At 35.0% G+C, this 22,168-nt stretch overlaps 1 protein-coding gene across 1 annotated transcript in view; it reads right to left on the minus strand.

Moving 5' to 3' along the window:
* The window catches only part of LOC148947221 (transcription initiation factor TFIID subunit 8-like), a 73,410-nt gene that overhangs the window by 47,142 nt on the left and 4,100 nt on the right, over window positions 1-22,168 (minus strand). Inside the window, exons 2-3 of the mRNA XM_089097324.1 lie at window positions 20,079-20,249; window positions 16,323-16,609 (exon numbers count right to left, since the gene is read on the minus strand). Of these exons, the coding sequence (XP_088953450.1) occupies window positions 16,323-16,609; window positions 20,079-20,235 (444 nt within the window). The 5' untranslated portion in view covers window positions 20,236-20,249. The remainder of the gene's footprint in view (window positions 1-16,322; window positions 16,610-20,078; window positions 20,250-22,168) is intronic.

Genomic DNA, 22,168 nt, shown 5'->3' on the forward strand with positions numbered 1-22,168 from the left:
TATAGAAGGTCGTTACGTAAGTTAATTCTAAGTTACGTATATTTATTACTAATAAAAACGTTCGTAAATAAAATTAAACAAGTTTCGAGAAAGCCATTTAACCAAATATAATATGCAAATTTTGTTTTAATTATTCATGTACGGTGAGCCAAAATCAAAACCTGCATTAATTCAAAAACGTTCAAAAATTAAATAAAAAAAACAAGTTTTTTTAACTGAAAGTAAGGAACGACGTTAAAACTTAAAACGAACAGAAATTATTCTGTATATGAAGGGGCTGTCCCCTCCTCAACGCCTCGCTCTTTACGCTAAAGTTAGACTTTCTCACAACTCTATTTTTTTAAACAATAAAAAAACTTTAGCGTAAAGAGCGAGGCGTTGAGGAGGGGACAGCCCCCTTCATATACAGAATAATTTCTGTTCGTTTTAAGTTTTAACGTCGTTCCTTACTTTCAGTTAAAAAAACTTGTTTTTTTTATTTTTTATTTATAGGATCAAACATGCCATCTTTTCTTGAAAAAAACAAACAACTTATATATTAACAATAGGCAACTTGTATAACTTACAGCCCTTGCACCAGAGGCTGAGGGTTGTGAACCATATTTATTTAACTATGGCATAGTTACAAGGCAGTACCCAGGATACTTTTTCGGAGGGGGTTTTACTGTTTTTTTTTTTTTTTGGGGGGGGGGGCTTTATACAAAAAAAAAGCTCAAAAAACGCATACAAAATTTGTTGTTGTGACCCGTAAAAACAAAAGATTTTTGTTGCATTTTTACGGGTCAGACAAACATTCCGGGGAGGGGGGTCAAACCCCCCACCCCTGGATACGGCCTTGCATAGTTATTTAACCTTTGAACTGCTTTAAGTACAATGACCGTCTCAAAATTTAGATCGGATGTATTTTGGGAAAAAATAGGGTGGGGTGGAAACCCTCCGATCACTTTTAACTCTGAAAAAGTGCACTGGAAATTTTGATTTCCAATCAAATGACCCCCCCCCCCCAAAGTTCATATAAAAATTTCTACATAAACATTATATGTTAGAAATAAGCAATTAGATTAACTTACAGCCCATGCCCCAGATGCTGCTGGTGGGGTTGTTAACCCCAAAGGTATGGTTATTTGATCTTTAGACTGTTTTGAACAAAATGCGAAATGCTGACCAAAAGGCAATATGTTAATACTACTGTTGTTACTAGCACTAGTGCTATTACTATTAATACTACTACCAATACTATTACTGGGACTACCATTATAGCTGTACCTAACAGTAATGAACGGTATGAAGGTGGAATTTTCAGGGAATATTGAGGGTGGAAGGTAAACTGAATCACATCACGCCATCTGTATACAGATTGTCAAAAGGGCACATCAGCAATATCCTAGGGACAGTTTGGTGTGTTGAAAAAAATGTTGAAGAATATAAAAGGTGCTATGTGCATACTGCTACTAATTCTACTACTGCTACTACGGAAGCTAAGGGTATTAAGGTGAAGCTGTCAAGGAATATTTCGGCGGATATTGAACTGAATCAAATGTACTATGATTAAGCACATTCTCAAAATGGTTACACAGTAATATCTCAAGAACTGCTTCCATTAATAAGTTAGACCTTTCAGGATAAGTTGTGGGTGGGGGACTTCGAACAAATGAAAAGTTCATAGTTTTCAATAAAACCAAAATAAACACTTTATCGGGCCATGCTTTTGGCGGTAGGCCCAATCCTGAAAGTTTCATTCAATTTAGAGGGTTTAGGGGATACACTGATGAGTAATACAAGTTAGAAACCACAAAAGAAGCGTGAAATAGATTTTGAGCTTTTAATCAGCCTTAGTTCAAACTTATTTTTAGGCCTTGACTTAGGTTCAGGATTTGATTTAAATGAGGGTTGGGTTAAAGGAGCTTTGACTTAAATGGGGGTTTGTTAGAACGGGGGTTCATCATGTAACTCTATAGCCCCTTTTTTTGTTTTTCCCAAAACCCCCATGTTTTCAATGATCATTTGTTTTAACTTATGTTCGTTTTGGGTTTCTTTTTTTTTTTGTAGTAATTTCTGATCATTTTGGGTTTTAATTATTATAGGTATTTATTTATGCTAGTCTTTGGTTTAATATGGCTTTTTACTTTTCTTTGAAAAATTGTTTTTCGAAAGAATCTTTTTAATTAATTTAAAGAAAGCGCAACCAAAAGCGACTTTTTGCTATTTAAATTCTCAAAATTCCGATATTTTCAGTAAAGATATTTATTACTCAACGTTCAGGAAAGGCCTGATTCATCTAAGAAAAAAAAAATCAAACCAAAAGTTTCTAAACACAAAGAGAAAGTAGCTTTTGTGTCGGCTCCACCGAAGCAGGTAATTAACCTTTTTCAAACCAAACGATAAGCAACTACGAGCGTAGAAAATACCACATAATGAAAACAAAAAAATAAGCAAAGTGGTAAAAAAAACATTGCAATATGTAGACAGTGAGAGCCACCGTTTACCCCCTCCCCCCCCCCCGCAAAAACATCCCTTGAGGAAAATAACCCGCGGAAAATAATACCTCACGAAAAATGCTCCCCACCATAAAATACTAACCCGTGGAAAATCCCCCCCTCCCCCAAAAAATACCTCTTGCGGTTGGTTAGTCTCCAATCACTTTCTCCCTTAGAGCTAATTCAGTATTTATTTCAAGGCTCAATAAGAGCTGAGATATTTCGGCATCAAAATGCACCCTTTGAGGTATCTCCCTCTCGTCCTAGCTACAAAACGATCAGATAACCCAATTGCAGAAGTTTCAGTTCCTTTTTAAGTTTTTTGATTTGTCTATTGCTTACAGATAGTATTTGTCATTGGGAAATATACGGAAATTTTGTGCGTGGGGGTTTTCTGGAGGATTTTTCATGAGAAGAAAGTATTTGCACGGAGGAGGGAGGGCAAGATTTACAAATATATTCCTAGTTTACACTTCCTTTATAACTTCTCAGTTAAATTCAAAAATAAAAGGACTCAAAGAAAATTTCTAAATTTTGAAAACGATAATTTCCGCGAGAGAGGTATTTTGTAGGTGAGGGGTTTCCGTGGGTGGAAGAGGGGAATTTTCCGCGGGGGAGAGGGGTAAACGCTTAGACCCGTAGAAAGTAACAGGGCGAAGGGAACCCCCATTAATAGACATAAAAAAGGAAATAAATCTGGTTTTAAGAGTTTATGACGTCCTATTTTCTTTGTTTTTGTGACAACAAAAAAGAGCATTTTTATAAATCATCTTGACAGTAATTTATATAAAGATTTAAAAAAGCAAACAATTCCAACAAGGTTGAACAAGGAAAGATTATAAGTGGTGTTTTAGCCAATGTAAGTACGGTGATTGAGTTACACGAGGGTTCAGTTGCACGATGATTCAGCTACACAGTGGTTCAGTTGCACGGTGGTTCAATTGCACGGTGGTTCAGTTGTACGGTTGTTCAGTTACATGGTGGTTCAATTACACGGGGGCTTAGTTAAATGGGGTTGAGTTGCACGAGGGTTCAGCTAAAGAGGGTTCAGTTGCATGAGGGTTCAGTAGCACGAGGGTTCAGTTGCACGGGGGTTCAGTTGCAGGGTGGTTCAATTGCACGGTGGTTCAGTTACACGGTTGTTCAGTTACATGGTGGTTCAATTACACAGGGGCTTAGTTAAATGGGGTTGAGTTGCACGAGGGTTCAGCTAAAGAGGGTTCAGTTGCATGAGGGTTCAGTAGCACGAGGGTTCAGTTGCACGGGGGTTCAGTTGCACGGTGGTTCAGCTGCACGGTGGTTCGATTGCACGGTGGTTCAGTTACACGGTGGTTCAGTTGCTTGGGATTCAGTTATACAGTGGTTCAGTTACAATGGAACCTCGGCAGCTGGTTCACATTATACCTATACATAAACACTAATATATAAAAATGATGAAGACCCGCCGCCGGCAATATCCTAAAGATCCCTATAAACTTCTCGAACCGATTCTCTTTCTGATTTCCCTGATAATACTCTAATAGTCTTGTTTTGATTAATTTGCACAGGATACACAATTAAAGAAAATGTACCCAAGCATACAGAAGAACAATACAAAATATAAGGATGGATTAAGGAAAAATAGAGAAGGCTAAGTATACTAGTTGGAAACATATATTTAAGTTTAGGAATCATCCCCAAATTACGCGATAAAATCCAGGATAAAGTTTCAATATGAGATCGGAAACTGAGAGTCTCATCTATAATAATACCAAGATACTTTACTACCTTTTGACGAGCAATCATACCATCTTCATATGTTATATTACTGTCAGGACCACTTGTGCTGTCCAACGGAATGAAAAACTAGACTTCTTTTTCTCTGAATTTGTCTAGTGAAATATGAAAAACAAAAAGAATTTTGCCAAATTTCATCTGAACGTGGTCCCGTTGATTACTTTGAGTTTTGAGGGGAAGTACTTTGTGTCTGAACTTACCGAAGTTGAACCCTTTGAACTTAGGATTAGAGCAAACATATTTGCTAATGGATAACCGAAAGTCTTTGATTATACAATGCCTCATCTATTTTAAGTTAAAGCAATGGAAGTTTGCTATAGAAAACTTGCCACCTTTGGAAAGAACCCATGGCTACCAGGAAACTATACGGCCATTTTGTGCATTAGCTAGGCAAAGTCAAACCTATTGAAGTTAGGATCAAAACAGATATAATCTCTACTGAATAGCAAAAAGTCTTTGATTATCCATTGTCAAAAGTATTTAGTCATGGCAACGGAAGTTTGCTATAAGAACTTCCCACCACTAGAACGAACCCACGGCCACAGCGAAACTAGACAGCCAATTTGTTTCTATGTCACCCTGAATGTTCGAAATTCGTGAATGTCGATATTAACCGGTAATTAATTAAAAAAAAACTTTTTCCACAAATAAGTTTTTCAAAGAAAAGTAAAACTCCATTAAACAAAAAATGAGCAAAAATAAAATCAGATAATCTACCAAGCGTGAAACTACCACAAATCAGCACCAATAAATAAACGAATCTCAAAACAAACAGAAATTGCGATAAATAACCGATTCAAACTCAAAACAATCAAAAATTAACACAAGTTGGGCTTAAACCCCCATGCGTTCCCAAGGCCAGAACATAATTTGCACTTTACTAAAAAAAAGTATGAATGTTTTTACTTTTATAACTTTAATAATTCAAAATATATTAACATTTTGATCACTAAATATCAGTATACGTACATTAAACTGACAATGCACATTCATTTGTATTTTTTTCACTAAAGTGCAAATTATGTTCTGGCCTTGGGAAGGCATAGGGATTTTGAGCCCAACTTTTTGCCCAACATTTGTGGAAAAAGTTTTTTTTAATTAAATTCTGTTCGTTTTATATTGACATAGTTGTTTCAGGGAAAAAGAAAATAATTCTTTAAATCTTTTCGTTTTTTTAAGAATTTATAGTTTGGCCTGCTATTTGTATGCTGGAGAAAAATTTTCAGGAATTTCTAACAAAATACACCCTCTTAAAAATCTGGATCCAAATAGTAGGGTTTAATTTAGTTTCATACCTCCTCTAGATAACCTGAAATGGAAAACTTGATACCATTCGCAAAAAAAAATCTGTTTACTTTCTTTGATAGCTTGGATACACTTACGCTATTTTGATTTGGATAAATTTTAAGAGCAGAAGTAGCCCTAAAATTTTGAATATAATACCCTCAGTCGTTCTCGGGATACTGCTGAGATGCCTTATTGGGAATTAGCATTAACACAGTGCATTTTGATTTAATCTTAAGGCAACATTTAGTTTTTAAACATAATGGGAAAATAGGAAGGTGGAAGTGGGAGGGGGACTAGTTGCCCTCCAATCATTTTCGACGATTAAAAAGGGCATCAGCCCTTTCTATTTTCAATCGAATGAGGCTTTTTCGAATTTCCTACGACAACTCCTTCGATACGAAGTGCCCTGGTCTAAACAACAACAAAAACAAACAGTGCATTATACCCAAATCGATCTTTACTATAAAAATGTCAAGCCTTCCAATATCTTTCGACTATTAAAAAGGGCACTAGGCCTTTCGATTTCCAATCGAATGAGCCCTTTTTGAGTTTCTACGAGAACACTTTCTAAAAACACCTTATATGCCCCCAGGGCATAAATTACAACCCTTACCCTAAGGGCTGTTAGGGTGGTTGTCATCCTTTAAGACCTAATTTCCAGAACTTTTAACTACGTTGAACAAAATGGCTACCTTAAAATTTTGATTGGATGGGTTTGGGAAAATGGTGGGCGTGAGAGGGGCGTTAGTCACTCTTCAATCACTTTCAACTATGAAAAAAGGCACTAGCCCTTTCAATTTCCAATCAAATGAGCCCTTTTGAAGTTTCTACGACAACGCTTTCAATAAAAACCTTAAATGCCCCCAGGGCATAACTTACAACCCTTGCCCTGAGCGCTGGAGGGGGGGGGTTGTTATCCTCAAAGAACTAAATTCAAGACCTTTCTACTACGTTGAACAAAATTGTTATCTCAAAATTTTGATTGGATGTGTTTGGGGGAATGGTGGGTGTGAGAGGGTGGTTAGTTACCCTCCAATTACTTTCGACTATTAAAAAGGGCACTAGCCCTTTCAACTTCCAATTGAATGAGCCCCTTTTGAAGTTTTTATGACAACTCTATCTATAAAAACCATACATGCCCCCAGGGCATAACTTACTACCTTTGCCCTGGGGCTCTGGGGGGTCTGTCATCCTTAAATACATAATTTCCAGAACTTTCAACTACGTTGAACAAAATGAGTATCTATAAACTTTGATAAAATGTTCTTGGGAAAATGGTGGGCGTGAGAGCGGGATTAAAAAGGGCAATTTCAATTTCCAATCAAATGAGCCCTTTTTGAAATTTCTACAACAACTTTCTATATAAACCTTATATGCCCCCAGGGCATAACTTATGACCTATGTCCTGAGGGCTCTGAGGGAGTTTTCGTCCTAAAATACCTAATTTCAAGAACTTTCAACTCTGTTGAACAAAATTGATGTCTCACCATGTTTATTGGATATATTTAGGTAAATGGTGGGCATGAGAGGGGGGTTAGTTGCCCTTCAATCACTTTTGGCTGTTAAAAGGGAACTAGACCTTTCAATTTCAATTTGAATGAGCCCTTTTTGAAGTTTCTACAAAATCACTTTCTATAAAAACCTTATATGCCCCCAGGGCATAACTTACAACCCTTGCCCTGAGGGCTCTGGGGGGAGGGGCTGTCATCCTTAAAGACCTAATTTCCAAAACTTTCAACTACGTTAAATAAAATGGGTATCTCAAAATGTTGATTGGATGTGTTTGGGGAAAAGGTGGGCGTGAGAAGGAGTTAGTTGCCCTCAAATCACTTTCGACTATTAAAAAGGGCACTAGCCCTTTGAATTTTCAATCGAATGAGCCCTTTTTCAAGTTTCTACGACAAAGATTTCAATAAAAAACCTTATATACCCCCAGGGCATAACTTATAACCCTTGCCCTGAAGACTAGTGTCCTGCTCAAAGTTATAATTTCCTGAACTTTAAACTGCTTGGAACAAAATGGCTATCTCCAAATTTTGATTGGATGTGTTTGGGGAAATGGTGGCAGTGGAAGGGGTGTTAGTTGCCTTCCAATCCCTTTCGACTATTAAAAAGGGCACTAGCTATTTCAATTTCCAATTGAATGAGCGCTTTTTGAAGTTTCTACAACAACAAGTTCTATAGAAACATTACTTACAACCCTTGCCCTGAGGGCTGTGGGGGGTAGCATCCTCAAAGACCTAATTTCCAGAACTTAAAACTACGTTGAACAAAATGGATGTCTGTAACTTTTGATTGAATATGTTTTGGAAAATGGTGGGCATGAGAGGGGTGCTAGTCGCCTTCAAATCACTTTCAACTATTAAAAAGGGCACTATCCCTTTGAACTTCTAATCGAATGAGCCTTTTTTGAAGTTTTTACGTCAACTCTTTCTATAAAAACTTATATACCCCCAAGGCATAACGTACAACCCTTGCCATGAGGGCTGTGGGAAAGTGTCCTCCTCAGAAACACAATTTGTATTTGGAAATCAACTAATCTGAACAAAATGGCTATCTCAACATTTTGATTGGATGTGTTTCGGGATATTGTGGGCGTGGAAGGGGTGTTAGTTGCCTTCTAATCACTTTCGACTATTAAAAAGAGCACAAGCCACTCCAATTCCCAATTGAATAGGCCATTTTCGAAGTTTCTACGACAACTTATTCGATACAAAGCGTCCTGGTTTAAAGGACAAAATAATAAATGATACATTGTTCCAACGTCGTTCTTATATGCCCCCAGGTCATAACTTAAAATCCTTGCCATGAGAGCTGTGGGGGAGTATTCTCCTCTAAAACATTATTTCTAATCGGAAATCAACTACGCTGAACAAAATGGCTATCTCAAAATTGTTGATTGGATGTGTTTGGGGAAACGGTGGGCGTAGAAGGGGTGTTAGTTGCCTTCCAATCACTTTCGACTATTGAAAAGTGCACAAGCCATTCCAACTTCGAATCGAATGAGCCCTTTCCGAAGTTTCTACGAAAACTCCTTCGATACGAAGTGCCCTGGTCTAAAACCAAGAAAAAAAATAATACATTATGCCAACATCGTTCTTTACTTAGGCAGCGCTATTGCGCTGCCTATGATGAATGTCCGAAATACTTTTTTCCTCCTTGGATTTAGTCAGCGGTGCCAGTCAACTTTCTAAATTTAATCCAAGGTTTGATGACATCTGTTAGCTTAATTTTTTAACCCATTTCTGATATTTATAACCAAATTTAACCTAACCTAACCTAACCTAATCTAACCTAACTTTAACTTTTACCATCATAGCTTGCATAAGACTAAAAAAGCTGACCCGCAAAGTTAATTGAATCCAAGCAGAGAAAAAGGAATTTCGGACATTCACCGGTGAATGTCGACATTAACCAGATTTCAGACATTCACGTTAACATCTACACTAAGCAAAGTTGAACCTTTTCAACTTACAGTTAGAACAAACATAATTTCTAAGGAGCGAAATAAAGTCTTTGATTACAGGTCTTCCCATCAATTAATTTGTAGCAATGGAACTTAGCCATAAAAAATTTGCTCCCGATAGGACGAACCCACGGCCCCGAGGAAACTTTACTGTCACTGAGCTATTAAAGCACGCTTTTTCTAACATCCAACAAAGCCTTACCAACTGACTTCCTATAATAAATTTGATGTATTCTTACTTTGCCACTCATAGTAAATTAATAAAAATTTAATAAGCAGGATTGTTTGACGACAAAGAGAAAAATAAAAAGAGAAAATTCCTTCTTCGCTAAAAAAAAACATGTGATAAATTGATATTAAGTAACTATTATCTCATCCCTCTTTATTTTTCATGAATTCATAAATTTAGAGGAATTAAATGTCAATAAAAACCGCTTTTCAGTGTACAAGAATACGAATGGTACATTAATATGCACTATTGGTATATATTAATGTAATACTACATTATCACATATTAATGTAACGCTTAACAGAAAGATTTTAATTACTAAAACATATTTTGCAAGCCAGAAAACGTATTTCAACTCTAACTCAGCACAGAAGTAAACTTAATTTTTGCCAATATGAATATTTGTTTTCATGCCCGACTTTACTCCGGGCACCGTAAAATATCGCCACCAGAGCAAAATGACACTCGTATTAGAGATTACTCAAATGGTGTAATCAACCATGTAATCAAAAACTCAACCATCTTCATAAGTATAACAATTTGTAACTTTGGGGGAAAGTATAAAACTTATTTAAAAAAAAAAAAACTCGAAACCTACTGAACAGAAATTTTACAGACGTTCAAGCCTCCTTTTAAAAAATTTCTGCGGGCACCCTTGAGCAGGTCTTTTTTTCGTAAGGTGAATCTCTTTGTAAAAGATTTGTTATTTTGTAACAAAATTCAAAAATAATATTATTCTTTTTTATGACTTCTTGAAGATCGCTGTTTATTTCAATTACAAATTGTTGTGGTAAGGCTTATGCATAAGAAATTGTAGAAAAGCAGGAGGACATTTCATAGCTAAAAAAAAAAGGTACGGCATTGGACTTGTCCCTACCGGCGGTACTGATCCCCTTTTCTTGGCCCTTCAGCCAGGAAGTACAATGGAGGTTGGGGGCGAACCATCTTATGCTTTCGCACACCCTTCCTGTTTACCTTCGCCAGATTTCTCCAGGTACCGATTTAAAGCTGAGTTGACTCTGGCTGAGCTTACAGAGTCACGCCACTGACCCCCGTCCCAAACCAAGTAATTGGGTTCACTAGGATTCGAACCCTCATCCTCTCGGACAAAGGATCGGAAATCCATAGCTAAAAATCGTAAGAAATATTACAATTTGACGTACAAACTTAATGCTACAACAATTTCATTGGAACATCAAGCCTACTATGGCCAATACACCTGCACACACTTTTCTTCTACTTCACTCTATTCAGAGCTTCACTCTTGAAGCTCTTTAGTACTCTTGAAGCTCTAATACATCCATGTATTAGTTCTAAGACTTATCTCTCTTTTCGTCAAAACTTTTTTCGCCCGTGGAAGGCACAATAAGATACATAATAACTCCTAAACGGGAGTACAGGTCTCATGCTACTACTACTACCACAGCTACTGCTGATGACTCATTACAGCACCAAGCTGCCCGAGAGACCAACGCTGCTAGGAACGGTCCTTCTAAACCCCACCTTTTTCTGAGCTTCACTTTTTAATCCCTGCCATGAAGTTCTTAACTCCCTTAAATATTTTCTTATGAGATATTCCCATTCAAGGAAATCCTTCTTTTCTCCTAGATTTGTCAAAAAGAATAATTTGTGGGTGCCGAGAAGAGTTTTTGGCTGTCAGATCGCGGCAAACTTTCGTAGAACGTCTTGTTTGATGTAACCTGACCCAAGACATCAACATGAGAAAAAAAAAACACCTATAAAACCTGAATCTGGTTTGCCTATACTTTTGTACGGAGGTGACTATCTCAACCTTGCTTCATTGAAAACAAACCTTAAGGATTTGCCTTGTGGCTACTTATGGCTTACTGAGCAATTTGGGTAGCTATGGCTAATAGTATACATCCCACCGCCATTAAAAGCGATGGTTTGGTTGAAACTGGCCAGTCAAGATAAAAAAAAAAAAAAAAATCAATAAAGACGATAAAACCTGAATCGGTCCTACCTATACTTTTAAATAAAATTGACTATCTTAATCTAGTTTCAATGGAATCTCATCATCAGGATCGAGCTTATGGGCACTTATGGCTTAGTAAGCCACATGACAATTTATGGCAAATAGTATAAAACACGCCACCATTAAAAACGATGGCTAGGATGAAACTGGGCAGTCCTTCTTCACCTTTAAGGACTCAAAAATCCTTTGTCCGCCTTCTCGAATATGCTTGTCCAGTTTGGTATCCAGGCACCGCCAGAGAAGAGTCAGATAAAATTGAATCTATACAAAAAAGTGCTCTGCGAATAATGTTCGAAAAAGGTAAGTTCCATACTCTTTTCTTTTAAAATAATCTGGGTTAGATGCGCATGACTACAGGAGAGGTATGTTGTGAATTTGCTTCTTTACAAATACAACGACAAACCCTCGCACGGAGCATATTTTTCCGAACAGACACTCCCAACCCAGAATCCGCCCTCCTCGGGCAGCTTCTCAGCCTATTTCTTCCTTGTTCGATATTATGACTTCAAAACTCCCTTCATTACAGAAAACAAAAACAAAATATCCTGCTAGTTTACCTCGTTTATTGTTTGGTACTGGTTGTGCCAAAGTTTTATATTCATTCGATGCCCCTTCCCCCTTTTTTAAAGCCCGTTTTTTGTCTTTCTAACTTTTTATAACATTTCCCAGTTTTCATTATTGACTAACAAGCGATTTTTTTATCTTGGTAATTCTAATTTTGGTATTTTTGCCACTCTATTAGTTGCTTTTTTTACAATTTTTTGTTCGTCCTGCTTTAATTTACTGACTCCGAAACTCGAATTCGACCCCTCGTGGCTTGTAATAGAAATTTTTCTAATAAATAACTTATTTCAGTTATGACAAACAAAAGCAACTCTTTACGATCTGTAACAGCACATTTGCAAGAATTTATTTAGGAGACCACACTTCGTAAGTGGCCCAAATTCGTCAAGCTTAAAAAAAACCCAGCAGATTATACTCCAAGTCATGGCTTTTTTTTTGGGGGGGGGGGAGGGGAATAAAATAAACCTAAAAACGCATCAAAAATGTGTTTTTATGCATTTTTGTTACGTTTTTACTAGTCAAACAAACATTTTGGGGGCGGGGGGGCCAAGTATAGAATAATATGGAGGAGGATGAAAACCTTTACATTTGGGGGGACTTAGATTCCCCAGCCTCATGTGTGCACCTGACACCATCTGCAACTGAGTGAATGCTATAGATAGCATGAAAATCTCTTAAGAATAAAATTAACCCAAAAACTCTTGAACACCTAACCAGATAGTCTGTGACAGAGAAAGAACAGACGGGGATATTACCAACCAGGCTTAAATGAGATGATAAAAAGTAAGTAGTTACCTACTTTACTGTAATTAATCAATGAATGCATTTTATAACCCATCAAAAACACAAGGCATGAAATGGAGTATAACAAAAAAGAAAGAAAAAGAAAAAAAGACACAAAAACAGGAGCAAATATGCACAAACTAAAAACACGATGAACTAGATATTTCAAAAAAGTAAGCTATTCCAAGGGTGGCAAACCTCTTTCGACGAAGCTTTACATACCGTACAAATTATCAAGCCCCAGAATTGGGTCAAATACTCCGTAATACTGTTTCAATGCGGTGTTACGGAACCATATCAAAAGACTCAAGAGAAACTTCGCGTAACGGAAAAATAGCTTTCTAATCTACTTCTTTTCACTTTCACTCAGAATAACTGTGAATGGAACTAAGTACAATATATGGGAAGAACAATGGCGTTACACACCTTCACGAGGAGCTTTTCTTTATCATATTCATTTGCGATGGCACTGTAGAAGCATAAGCCGTCCGGATTTTCACCGGTAATTTTACTACTATAACTTTATTTTACTATTAACTCTTTACTATTAATTTATTTTGCAACGTTACTATTACTAATAATAATATAATGCAAAAACGTAGGCCAAAGCCTCTTACAAACAACATTGTAGTATTACTACAATACTTCAGTTTCAATACTGTAGAAGGCAGTTAATAGTTAACCTTTAAACAGACTAGAACGATGGACGAGTGTTTGATAGTCAGGCAACCTCATTTTTGAAACGCTATTTTAAGAGCACGTTAATAATGTCTGCTAGAGCCCACACTTCCTGGCACAAGTCTGTTAGAACAGAGCTTTCCACTCAAAAGTAGAAAGTATAACTCGAAGAAACAACATCTTATCAAAAAAAAGCTTAGGGCCACCCTTATTGCCCCCAGACATGAATTGTAGGCAGCTTTCCAAAATGTAACACCATATCCATCAAGTCAGCCTAAGGTCTAAGCTTTTAGTAAAAACTGTGGAGGTCAGGTCGTTAAAAAAACTGTAGAGGTCAGGTTGTTAAAAGTTCCTCACAATAAAGCACAATCGGTAGAGTGAAAAATACCTCTCTAGCACAAGTAATTTGACGGTATGAATTTTATGAGGACAAACAGAATAAATAATATCATTCGTATGAAAAACCGAGATATCTCCTGATTTTGCGAAGTTAAGTGGACTTGCTATCGTGTATTAGCTAACTCAAGCCATGATAAAAGTTGAATATTCCCAATCAGCCAACAAAAAGTATGTACGGTATTTCAAAAGATGATATATAAAAAGAAATTCCATAGCCGGAGTTCTGTAGCCTACCCCAAGAACTATGTTTTAACCTTATTTGATTCAGCATCTCTGTCAACACGAGGAGTTTTGCCATTTAATTGGACTTTCTGCCAACATGAAGGGTGTTCAATTTATAGCATGTTGACATTATGTCACATTTTTTCGTTTTTGACGACAGGAAAAAAGGTCTGTTGTTTCCAATAGGACTAGCATAATTTAAGCGACATATTCAAAATGGAAGATGAATTGATGACATTTAAAAAAATGGTTTGTTCGTGTTCAAGAATTATAAAGAGCATTAGAATAAACTGCTTAACTAAATAAAACCTGACAATTGCTTACATCAGCATTTAATAGTACTAAAGGATTTAATTTAAAACTACAGCCAAAAATTTGTTCGATTTGCTATTCCCAGTCAACATAGACAAAAATATAAATAGCAACGAAGACCACACTGCCTTCCCGTAACAAACAAACACACTTAAAATCAATACGGAAAATTTTTTCAGTTGAATTCAATTCAGTGAATATTTCGGCCCTGGCAAAACACCCACAAAAATACATATATACATTGTATATATATATATATATATATATATATATATATATATATATATATATATATATATATATATATATATATATATATATATATATACATATATATATATAAAACTTACATTAAAATGTTAACTTTAAAACTAAAAATGTTTTTAAGAAATTTTAAAACAACCCTAGCATCATTACTTCAACAAAGTAATGGAGTTGAACTTCGTTGAAGTAACGAGTTGAACTTCCTTGAAGTAATGATCCTAGGGCTGTTTTAAAAGTTTTTAAAAACATTTTGTTTTAAATTTCGCATTTTAATGTAAGTTAAATATATATACATATATTTTTGTTGGTGTTGTGCTGAGGACGGCCTTTAGACATAGGGCAAAATTTTCACTGAATTGGATTCCAACGTCTTGCGAAAATTTTTCCTATTGTTTCTAAGTGTGTTTGTTTGACAGACAATGATTAAACACTAAAGAACAAAGTGTTGTCTATACAGCAATTGTCTGTCGACTCTGTATGGTTAAAACGAACGCAGCTAATATTAATCTCTCGTTTAACAGAATTTATGCAATTAATTGCAATAGCTCAATGAATGAGCATAATTACTCTGCTCTATTAAGCGCTGTATGAACAGAAAAAATGGCAGACCCATAGAACGTTTTAAACTAACCAAGAGTATTGTTATCTTATATTATTAGAAAAAATTTCCAAAATTTATCTATCTTTAAAAGGACAAACTACAGCTCTTTGAGCTATGAAGCACAACAAGCAAATAATTAATTGTAATTGGTTTCCATAAGTGCTTTTGAACACAATTCAGTATTTGTTATCAGCTATTGAATGTCAAAAATCTATTTCAATAGACTCGTTGAACGCGAAATAAAGCTGATCTTCATCGCAGTACCACCAAGGATATCTTTTTAGATGGCACTACATGTTTAATGACTAGAAAAATATTTAGAGTCAGGTAATGAATGTATTTTCGTTCAGCTTTTTTTTTTGCATTGAAATTTTCAATATTAGAATTGATCATCTGAGCCTTAGAAGAAAATAACCTTTAGAATTTTTTTTTATAAATTTTTTTTATAAATGAATTTAAAAAAATAACCAAAGAATCCAAGAAGGTGCATTCAAAATAGACCTTTCAGAAAGAATTTATCCTATTTATCACAATTTATCATATACCTATGAAAAAGAAGAATAAAATGGAGTCAAACCAGAGATAATTTTTTCTAATAATTATTTCAGCTCAGTACTCAGTATGCTGTTTGTATTTTGGTCTTTTGCATTTTAACCGCTACCATAGTTCCTCAATATTAAATCAAATCGTTATAATCACTACCAATTAGTTACGAGCAACCAGTTGTTTGTTGCGTAGATTGCGTCCAATCAATTTTATGTTAAATGAAATCATTAAAAATGCTATATTCAAATCAATACCAGTAAGGTATAAACAGTTAATTTGTTTTGCATACAGTAAGTCTTATTCGTTTTGCGTAAAAAATAATGCCTTAGACAACACTGTCTTTCCCCTTATAATTAAAATGAAATGATAATATTATAACGGGTAAAACTTTTAGTCAAGACAGTGAACACTGATGATTTTTGATAAATATACTAATGCATATACCTTTCATTTCAATGTATGCGTAAAAAAATAAGACAAAAACACAGCACTGTCTGAGGTGCCAATTCACAACAATTTAGGGGGGGGGGGTCGATTTAAAAAAAAAGAAGATACAAAATAGAAATTTTAAAAGATCTAGGAGGGAGGCATTTGTTTCTATTTTTAATGATAATACAAATAAGTTTCTCGAGATCAAGGAGGCAATTGCGCTCCTCCACACTAACCTGGCAACCCGAGACCACTGTGACCCCAGGACCAAACTTTGAATAACTAATACTTACTATGGTGTTTATGTAGGCATGAGAATCTGGAAAGGCAGGGAGGTAGTCAAAAACATACATTGGGAAATTCTTCTTCAATCCAGTATGTAGTAATGAAGGTGGTTTCACTCCGGAGGCGTTGAGTAAAGGTCCCAATGTATATTTCTTAGGTCGTCGAGCATATGATTCCAGGCCATCTAAACTGAAACCCATATTGACAAGGGACAAAACGACATCTCCTAAAACAGGGTCTGTTCTCCCAGCCAACTCACAGTAATTTTTGCCATTCATTCCAAGGGAGCATAAAACTGAAATTAAGGGTACAATTACTTAACTTGTTTTAAAATTTCTTATGATGTATGATGTAACAATCTGTAAATGTTCATGGATTTTTGCCATTTATTCCAAGGGAGCATAATTTTTGCCATTTATTGCAAGGGAGCATAGAACTAAAATTGAGGATACAGTTACTTAACTTGTTATAAAATTTCTGATGATGTATGATATAACAATCTTTAACTATTCATGGATTTTCGCAATTTATTCCAAGGGAGCATAATTTTTCCCATTTATTCCAAGGGAGCATATTTTTGCCATTTATTCCAAGGGAGCATAGAACTGAAATTGAAGACACGGTTACTTGACTTGTTTTAAAATTTCTGATGATGTATGATATAACCATCTTTAACTATTCATGAATTTTTACTAAATTAATTATTTATATTTAACAAAATAGCATTTATAAAATCAAGGCGAAGGGGAAGAAGACAAAGAGGCATTTTGGCTCTGAAACACCCTCCTCAATTTTCATGCAAGCACTAAAACATCTGTTTTTCCATTAGTCAGCCTATGATACACTTTCGGAAAGTTAAGACAAGTCCAAGTCAAACAAAGGACAAAATAGAGAATGAGAGATAATAATTTTGTTCTACAATTCTACTAATTATTTATTCTGTTTCTACGATTTATTAATTGTTATGTTTACAACCATGACTAACACGTGAGAACATCCGAAAATTACTTAGTCATAGAGGCATATAGAATGGTTGAACCAAGACGTTCATTTTAAATTGCACTTTTTCAAACGTTTTACTTTTGTAATTTGGAAAACTTCTAAGTTGCAAAAAAAGCGAAATATAAAATGAGCAATATTTGTTTCTGTTCTATATTCTACTATCTATTTATTTAATTTCTACCATTTATTTATCGTTGTGGTTATAAGCATGACTAAAACGTGACAATGTTCAAAGAGTATTGTCATGGCATGCACATAGAAATGGTCGTGCCAAGATTACTTCTTTTATCATTTACTTTTTTCAGTTTCATCTCCAAAACAGAAACTGCTGGAACAGACTTGATAAAAAAACCGAGTTAAAAAAAAAAAACTTTTCAGAATGATTTCTAACACAAACAACAGGTAGAACAATAGGGATTTTTTTGTAAGACATTAAAACTCAAACCTCAAAGGGATATTTCGGAAAGTTAAGGATCGAACCCTGGTGCTCCGTATTGGCAAGCAAAGCATCAATCCACTGTGCCACGGCTCATGGATATAGGGTCAAAATATTTTTTTGAGGTTTGAGTTCCACTGTCTTACAAAAAAAAAATTCCTATTGGTCTACCTGTTGTTTGTTTTTATGATGGAAAGGCAGTGTTGTCTTCGTTGCTATTTAAAAAAAATTGTTTTTGCAACTAGTGAAATTTTCTATCTCAAAATATAACATTTTCTTTCAGACATAATATAGGGCCGGAGATTAGAATCATCGTAACTGGAATCATTTTATTCATACAAGCTGTCGTGATTAAGAATAAATTCCGAGTAAATTTCGCTTATGCTTACAATAAAAAAAATCACTAGATTAACACTTAAATAAAAGAAACATCAAGATCATAAATAAAATAAATGCCAGTGGACATTGTCTGTCATGAGTCAACCCAAAAATTTTGGTCATCCCCATTGCAAGTCCAGTGAGTTTTCCCAGTAAGGCAAAGCTCATTTGAATTGCCCTTACTCCATGCCTATCTACCTCAGTTCTGCCACAGAATGGATGATGGACTATCTATCAACAAGTGAAATGACATCATTTTTATACAGTTCCAAAAAAGGCTTGTGCCAGCTTTGCCTCTCACTGAGACTATTTGTCTTGCTTTTTTCTCTAATTAGCCATGGCTCTCAAGTCTTTCGTCACTTACCCTAAGTTGAAAAAAAAATCAATGGATTTTCCGTCTGTCATTTATTATCCGTCTCCGTCCAACAAGTTTAAGTTAAATCCATAAGTGTTACATGTCAAGTTAGCAAGAATATTCATTGCTTTTAAAAGAAAAAACGTTTGATTTAAAATGACTAGCAATTGAAAAGTCACCCAAATATAGTCAAACTTTAATTTGGAAACATATATTTGCCCAGCAATAAATAGCTCAACTTAATTGTTGCCAGAATAAAAACTCAAAATGTTGCATGGTCAAGCATGCTTCTATATTAAGTATAGTCAAATTAGAGAGGAGATTTAAGGCTAAGCCTAAATCAGAAGAATTTGCTTTTCAGAAAAAAAGTATTGATTCATGACATTTCGTTTATTTATTTATTCATTCAGGTCCACTATACCATTTCGATGGCTTCATAGGAGATTCACATCCACCATCACCCCTTGTGCAGGTGTAGCAATAAAGAAGGTATATTGATTGAAATACTACATAACTAATAAATAGGGTAAATTAATTTCATAAACAAGAATATTCATGTTACTGAGTACACAACAACAGAGTACAACAACAACAAGCTGCAGCAGTGCAACAACAACATTCATTGCAACAATAAAAGTACACAATCACAGCAGCAACAAGTTGCAGTAGTCAGTACTTCCAGTACCCCTAATTTTTTTGGGATTTGTCCAAACTTCCCTTTAAAAAAAATTGGCTTCTCTGAAATCTCCCCAAAAATTGAGATTTGTAACGACACAAATGTGAACGCGGATACAAATCGTTAACTTCCGTCAACGTTTTAGGGAGAATTCAGAAAAGCAAATTTTTTTTTTTTAGATATTTGGGGAAACCCCAAAAATTCAGAAGTAGCAGAAACACTGGCAGTAGTGCAAAAAAATCAAAATGAGATAAAAAACAAATGAAACAAAACAGATTATTTTAATTGTAAAAAATATAATGAATTACTCAGATCAAATCGTGATTCAAAACTTAGTTTCCTAAATTATTTGTATTGTCTGAGCTTCTCAACATGGGATACTCAACAGTTCATAATTTTAATCAATGAGTAAAAAATCGTGCAATATTTGATCATTAGTTCATTTCAGTCATAATTTTCAATCTGCAAGTTTTCCTGTGTCTTGCTGCTATTTATTATCCTGAAATCCTGGTGTTTCACCAATAGATGGACCATGAATATTACCTGAAATTATACCATTACTTTTGCTTTTTTTTTCTGTCCTTTGGCTGTTTTTTAACAAATCTTAGATTTTACAAAACATAGTTTTTTCTTTTTTTTCTTTCCCCTTCTTCTCTTTTAAATTCTCTGATATCCAGCTTTCTAACTCTTTTCCTTCATTTCCCCTTTCCTCTCCTGGATTGCACACACTGCAAAAAAAATTTGCAAGACACTGGGGTCCTATTTAATATTTTTTCATCGACATTATTTCTTCAGTTTAGCCTACATACTAGCCTATTTCTAAATATCTTCCATTAGATTGCCTTTTCAAGAGTGTTTCATTGATAATCATGCAAGCATATAAAAGGATCGGAAACATGAAAGGGCAACAAACATACAGCTTTGCATCATTTCAGTCAGAGTTTCTAATACACTTTCCTCACTTGCTTGGACCCCAGCTTCAGTCATTAGGTAAGCCAACGCTACTTTCATGGCCTTCCTATAGGCCTCAGGATGTGGAGCCTGGTTTGGGTCAGTTGCTGCACTCTTCAACATCTAATTTCTTTTTCCTATAAAGAAGTGAAAAATTACTTGACAGATATTTTTCCAAGAATGTTTAATCCACTCTGGTTTTGGCAGCTTTTATATGGTTTGACAGTTTGTATGGGTGCAGTATATATTATCTGATTATTATATATATATATCTGATTTTTATATATATATATATATATTATCTGAATTATATATTATATTATCTGAATTAGCAGTTTTTGTGTTTAATATTATATGACTTTTTTTTACAAGAAGTTTTTATCCAGAAAAGGGCTTAGATCAGTTTCCTAGGCAAAATAAATAAATATCATTTGACAGATATTTCCAATAAGGTTTTGACCAATAATACTCAACCAGGGGTTTCATGCACATTTAGAGGGAAGGCCCCCAGCATGGACAAAAGCTTTCGCCCCTCCCCTTATGCTGATTTTACAATGTGAACAACAACAGAAGAAAATATGATGATCTGATTTACAGAAACATGCTGCATATCATAAATAAAAATTTCATTATTTTAAGTATATACTAGGATTATATTTGGGACCACCAGATTCACCACTACCCAAAATACAGGGGGGGGGACACAATGGATTTTATTGAATAGATTGTCATTGTTACTGATGATTTGGATGATATTGCTATTTAATTACTTCATTTTTTGTTGTTTTTTTTAATGAAAGAGACTGATCTTCTTTCATAAATTTTATGTCACATATTTCCATCAGTCCATTTGCTCAATAAAAACTTAAAAAATAAGCCAGTAAATACAAATAACAGTTTGATAGCAACAAATAAAAGGATTTATCCCTATTTAACTGCCAATTGTACATCATGGAAAGGCAGTGTGGTCTTTGAAAATACTTAAGCCAGTAAAATGGTACCTTGTGCTACTATTTTACCAACTGGCTGGAATAACTAGGGGGGGGGGGGGACATTCTCCCTCCCATACATGATGCTTCTGGGGACCATCAGAGGTGTAGTGTGTAGTGTCAGAAAAGTAATCATGATATTTGGAAAGAACATAAAAAAGGAAACTAAGGTTACTTTCCTATTTTTAATCTATTAGCATGTTTGCCTTGGATTTGGTCAACCACAGCAAACTTACTATGTATTGCTTCATTTACCCCCCCCCCCCTGATGGATAAACATACCATCCATTCAATAGGCTTTACTCAGACAATTTACCAAGCACATGGCTTACTCCATTTGTTGCTTAAAATAATAAATTTCAATTACATGACTCTTTTCTTCTCTAGGCTATTATTTTACAACAAATGCAAAAAAATCAGCAGGAAGAAAAGAGTCACACTATTCTAAGAAATAACATGAATATTTTTAGTGGCCTGGATATTTATCTATCACAGGCGAGAGGGAGATGGTTAAGTGAAACAATGCACTTTTGGTTTTTAGATAGCCTAGGCAAGTATTTGGGTAAAGGTGGAGATATTTCCAATACTGAGCTACAAATTAGGTGAACATACCACTCAATGCCTTTTTATATGCTTTTTCTGAGTATAATAATTGCTTTACTCAAAAATTCAATTTCAGGCCCCTAACAGACTCTTAAAGATGATACATTTTTCTCTAATTTATGGGTACAGAAAAGGGTTAAAACATTAGTTTAAAACTTACAATTTGATTATAAATTGGTTTTATTAAAGTTATATATTCCAGAGCCATTGATTATTTGCAATCTAGTTGGATGAAAAACCTTAAATTATTTTTGCCATGTCTATGCTCAAAAACAAAGAGAGAGAAAAACCTCAAGATGAAGAAAATAAATGAGACTATGGCCAGTAGAAAAAAAAGACAAAATAAAATAATACAAATATTTTGCCTGCATAAAACAAGGTGTTGTCAATGCTAAAAAAAAACAAAGATAAAACCTGAAATTAAATAAAATCTAAAACCAAGAAATAAAAAGATAACAACATCT

Source organism: Artemia sp. Qi Xiang Cuo, chromosome 11 (assembly GCF_049724085.1).
Source record: "Artemia sp. Qi Xiang Cuo chromosome 11, ASM4972408v1, whole genome shotgun sequence".
Taxonomy (NCBI): Eukaryota; Metazoa; Arthropoda; class Branchiopoda; order Anostraca; family Artemiidae; genus Artemia; species Artemia sp. Qi Xiang Cuo.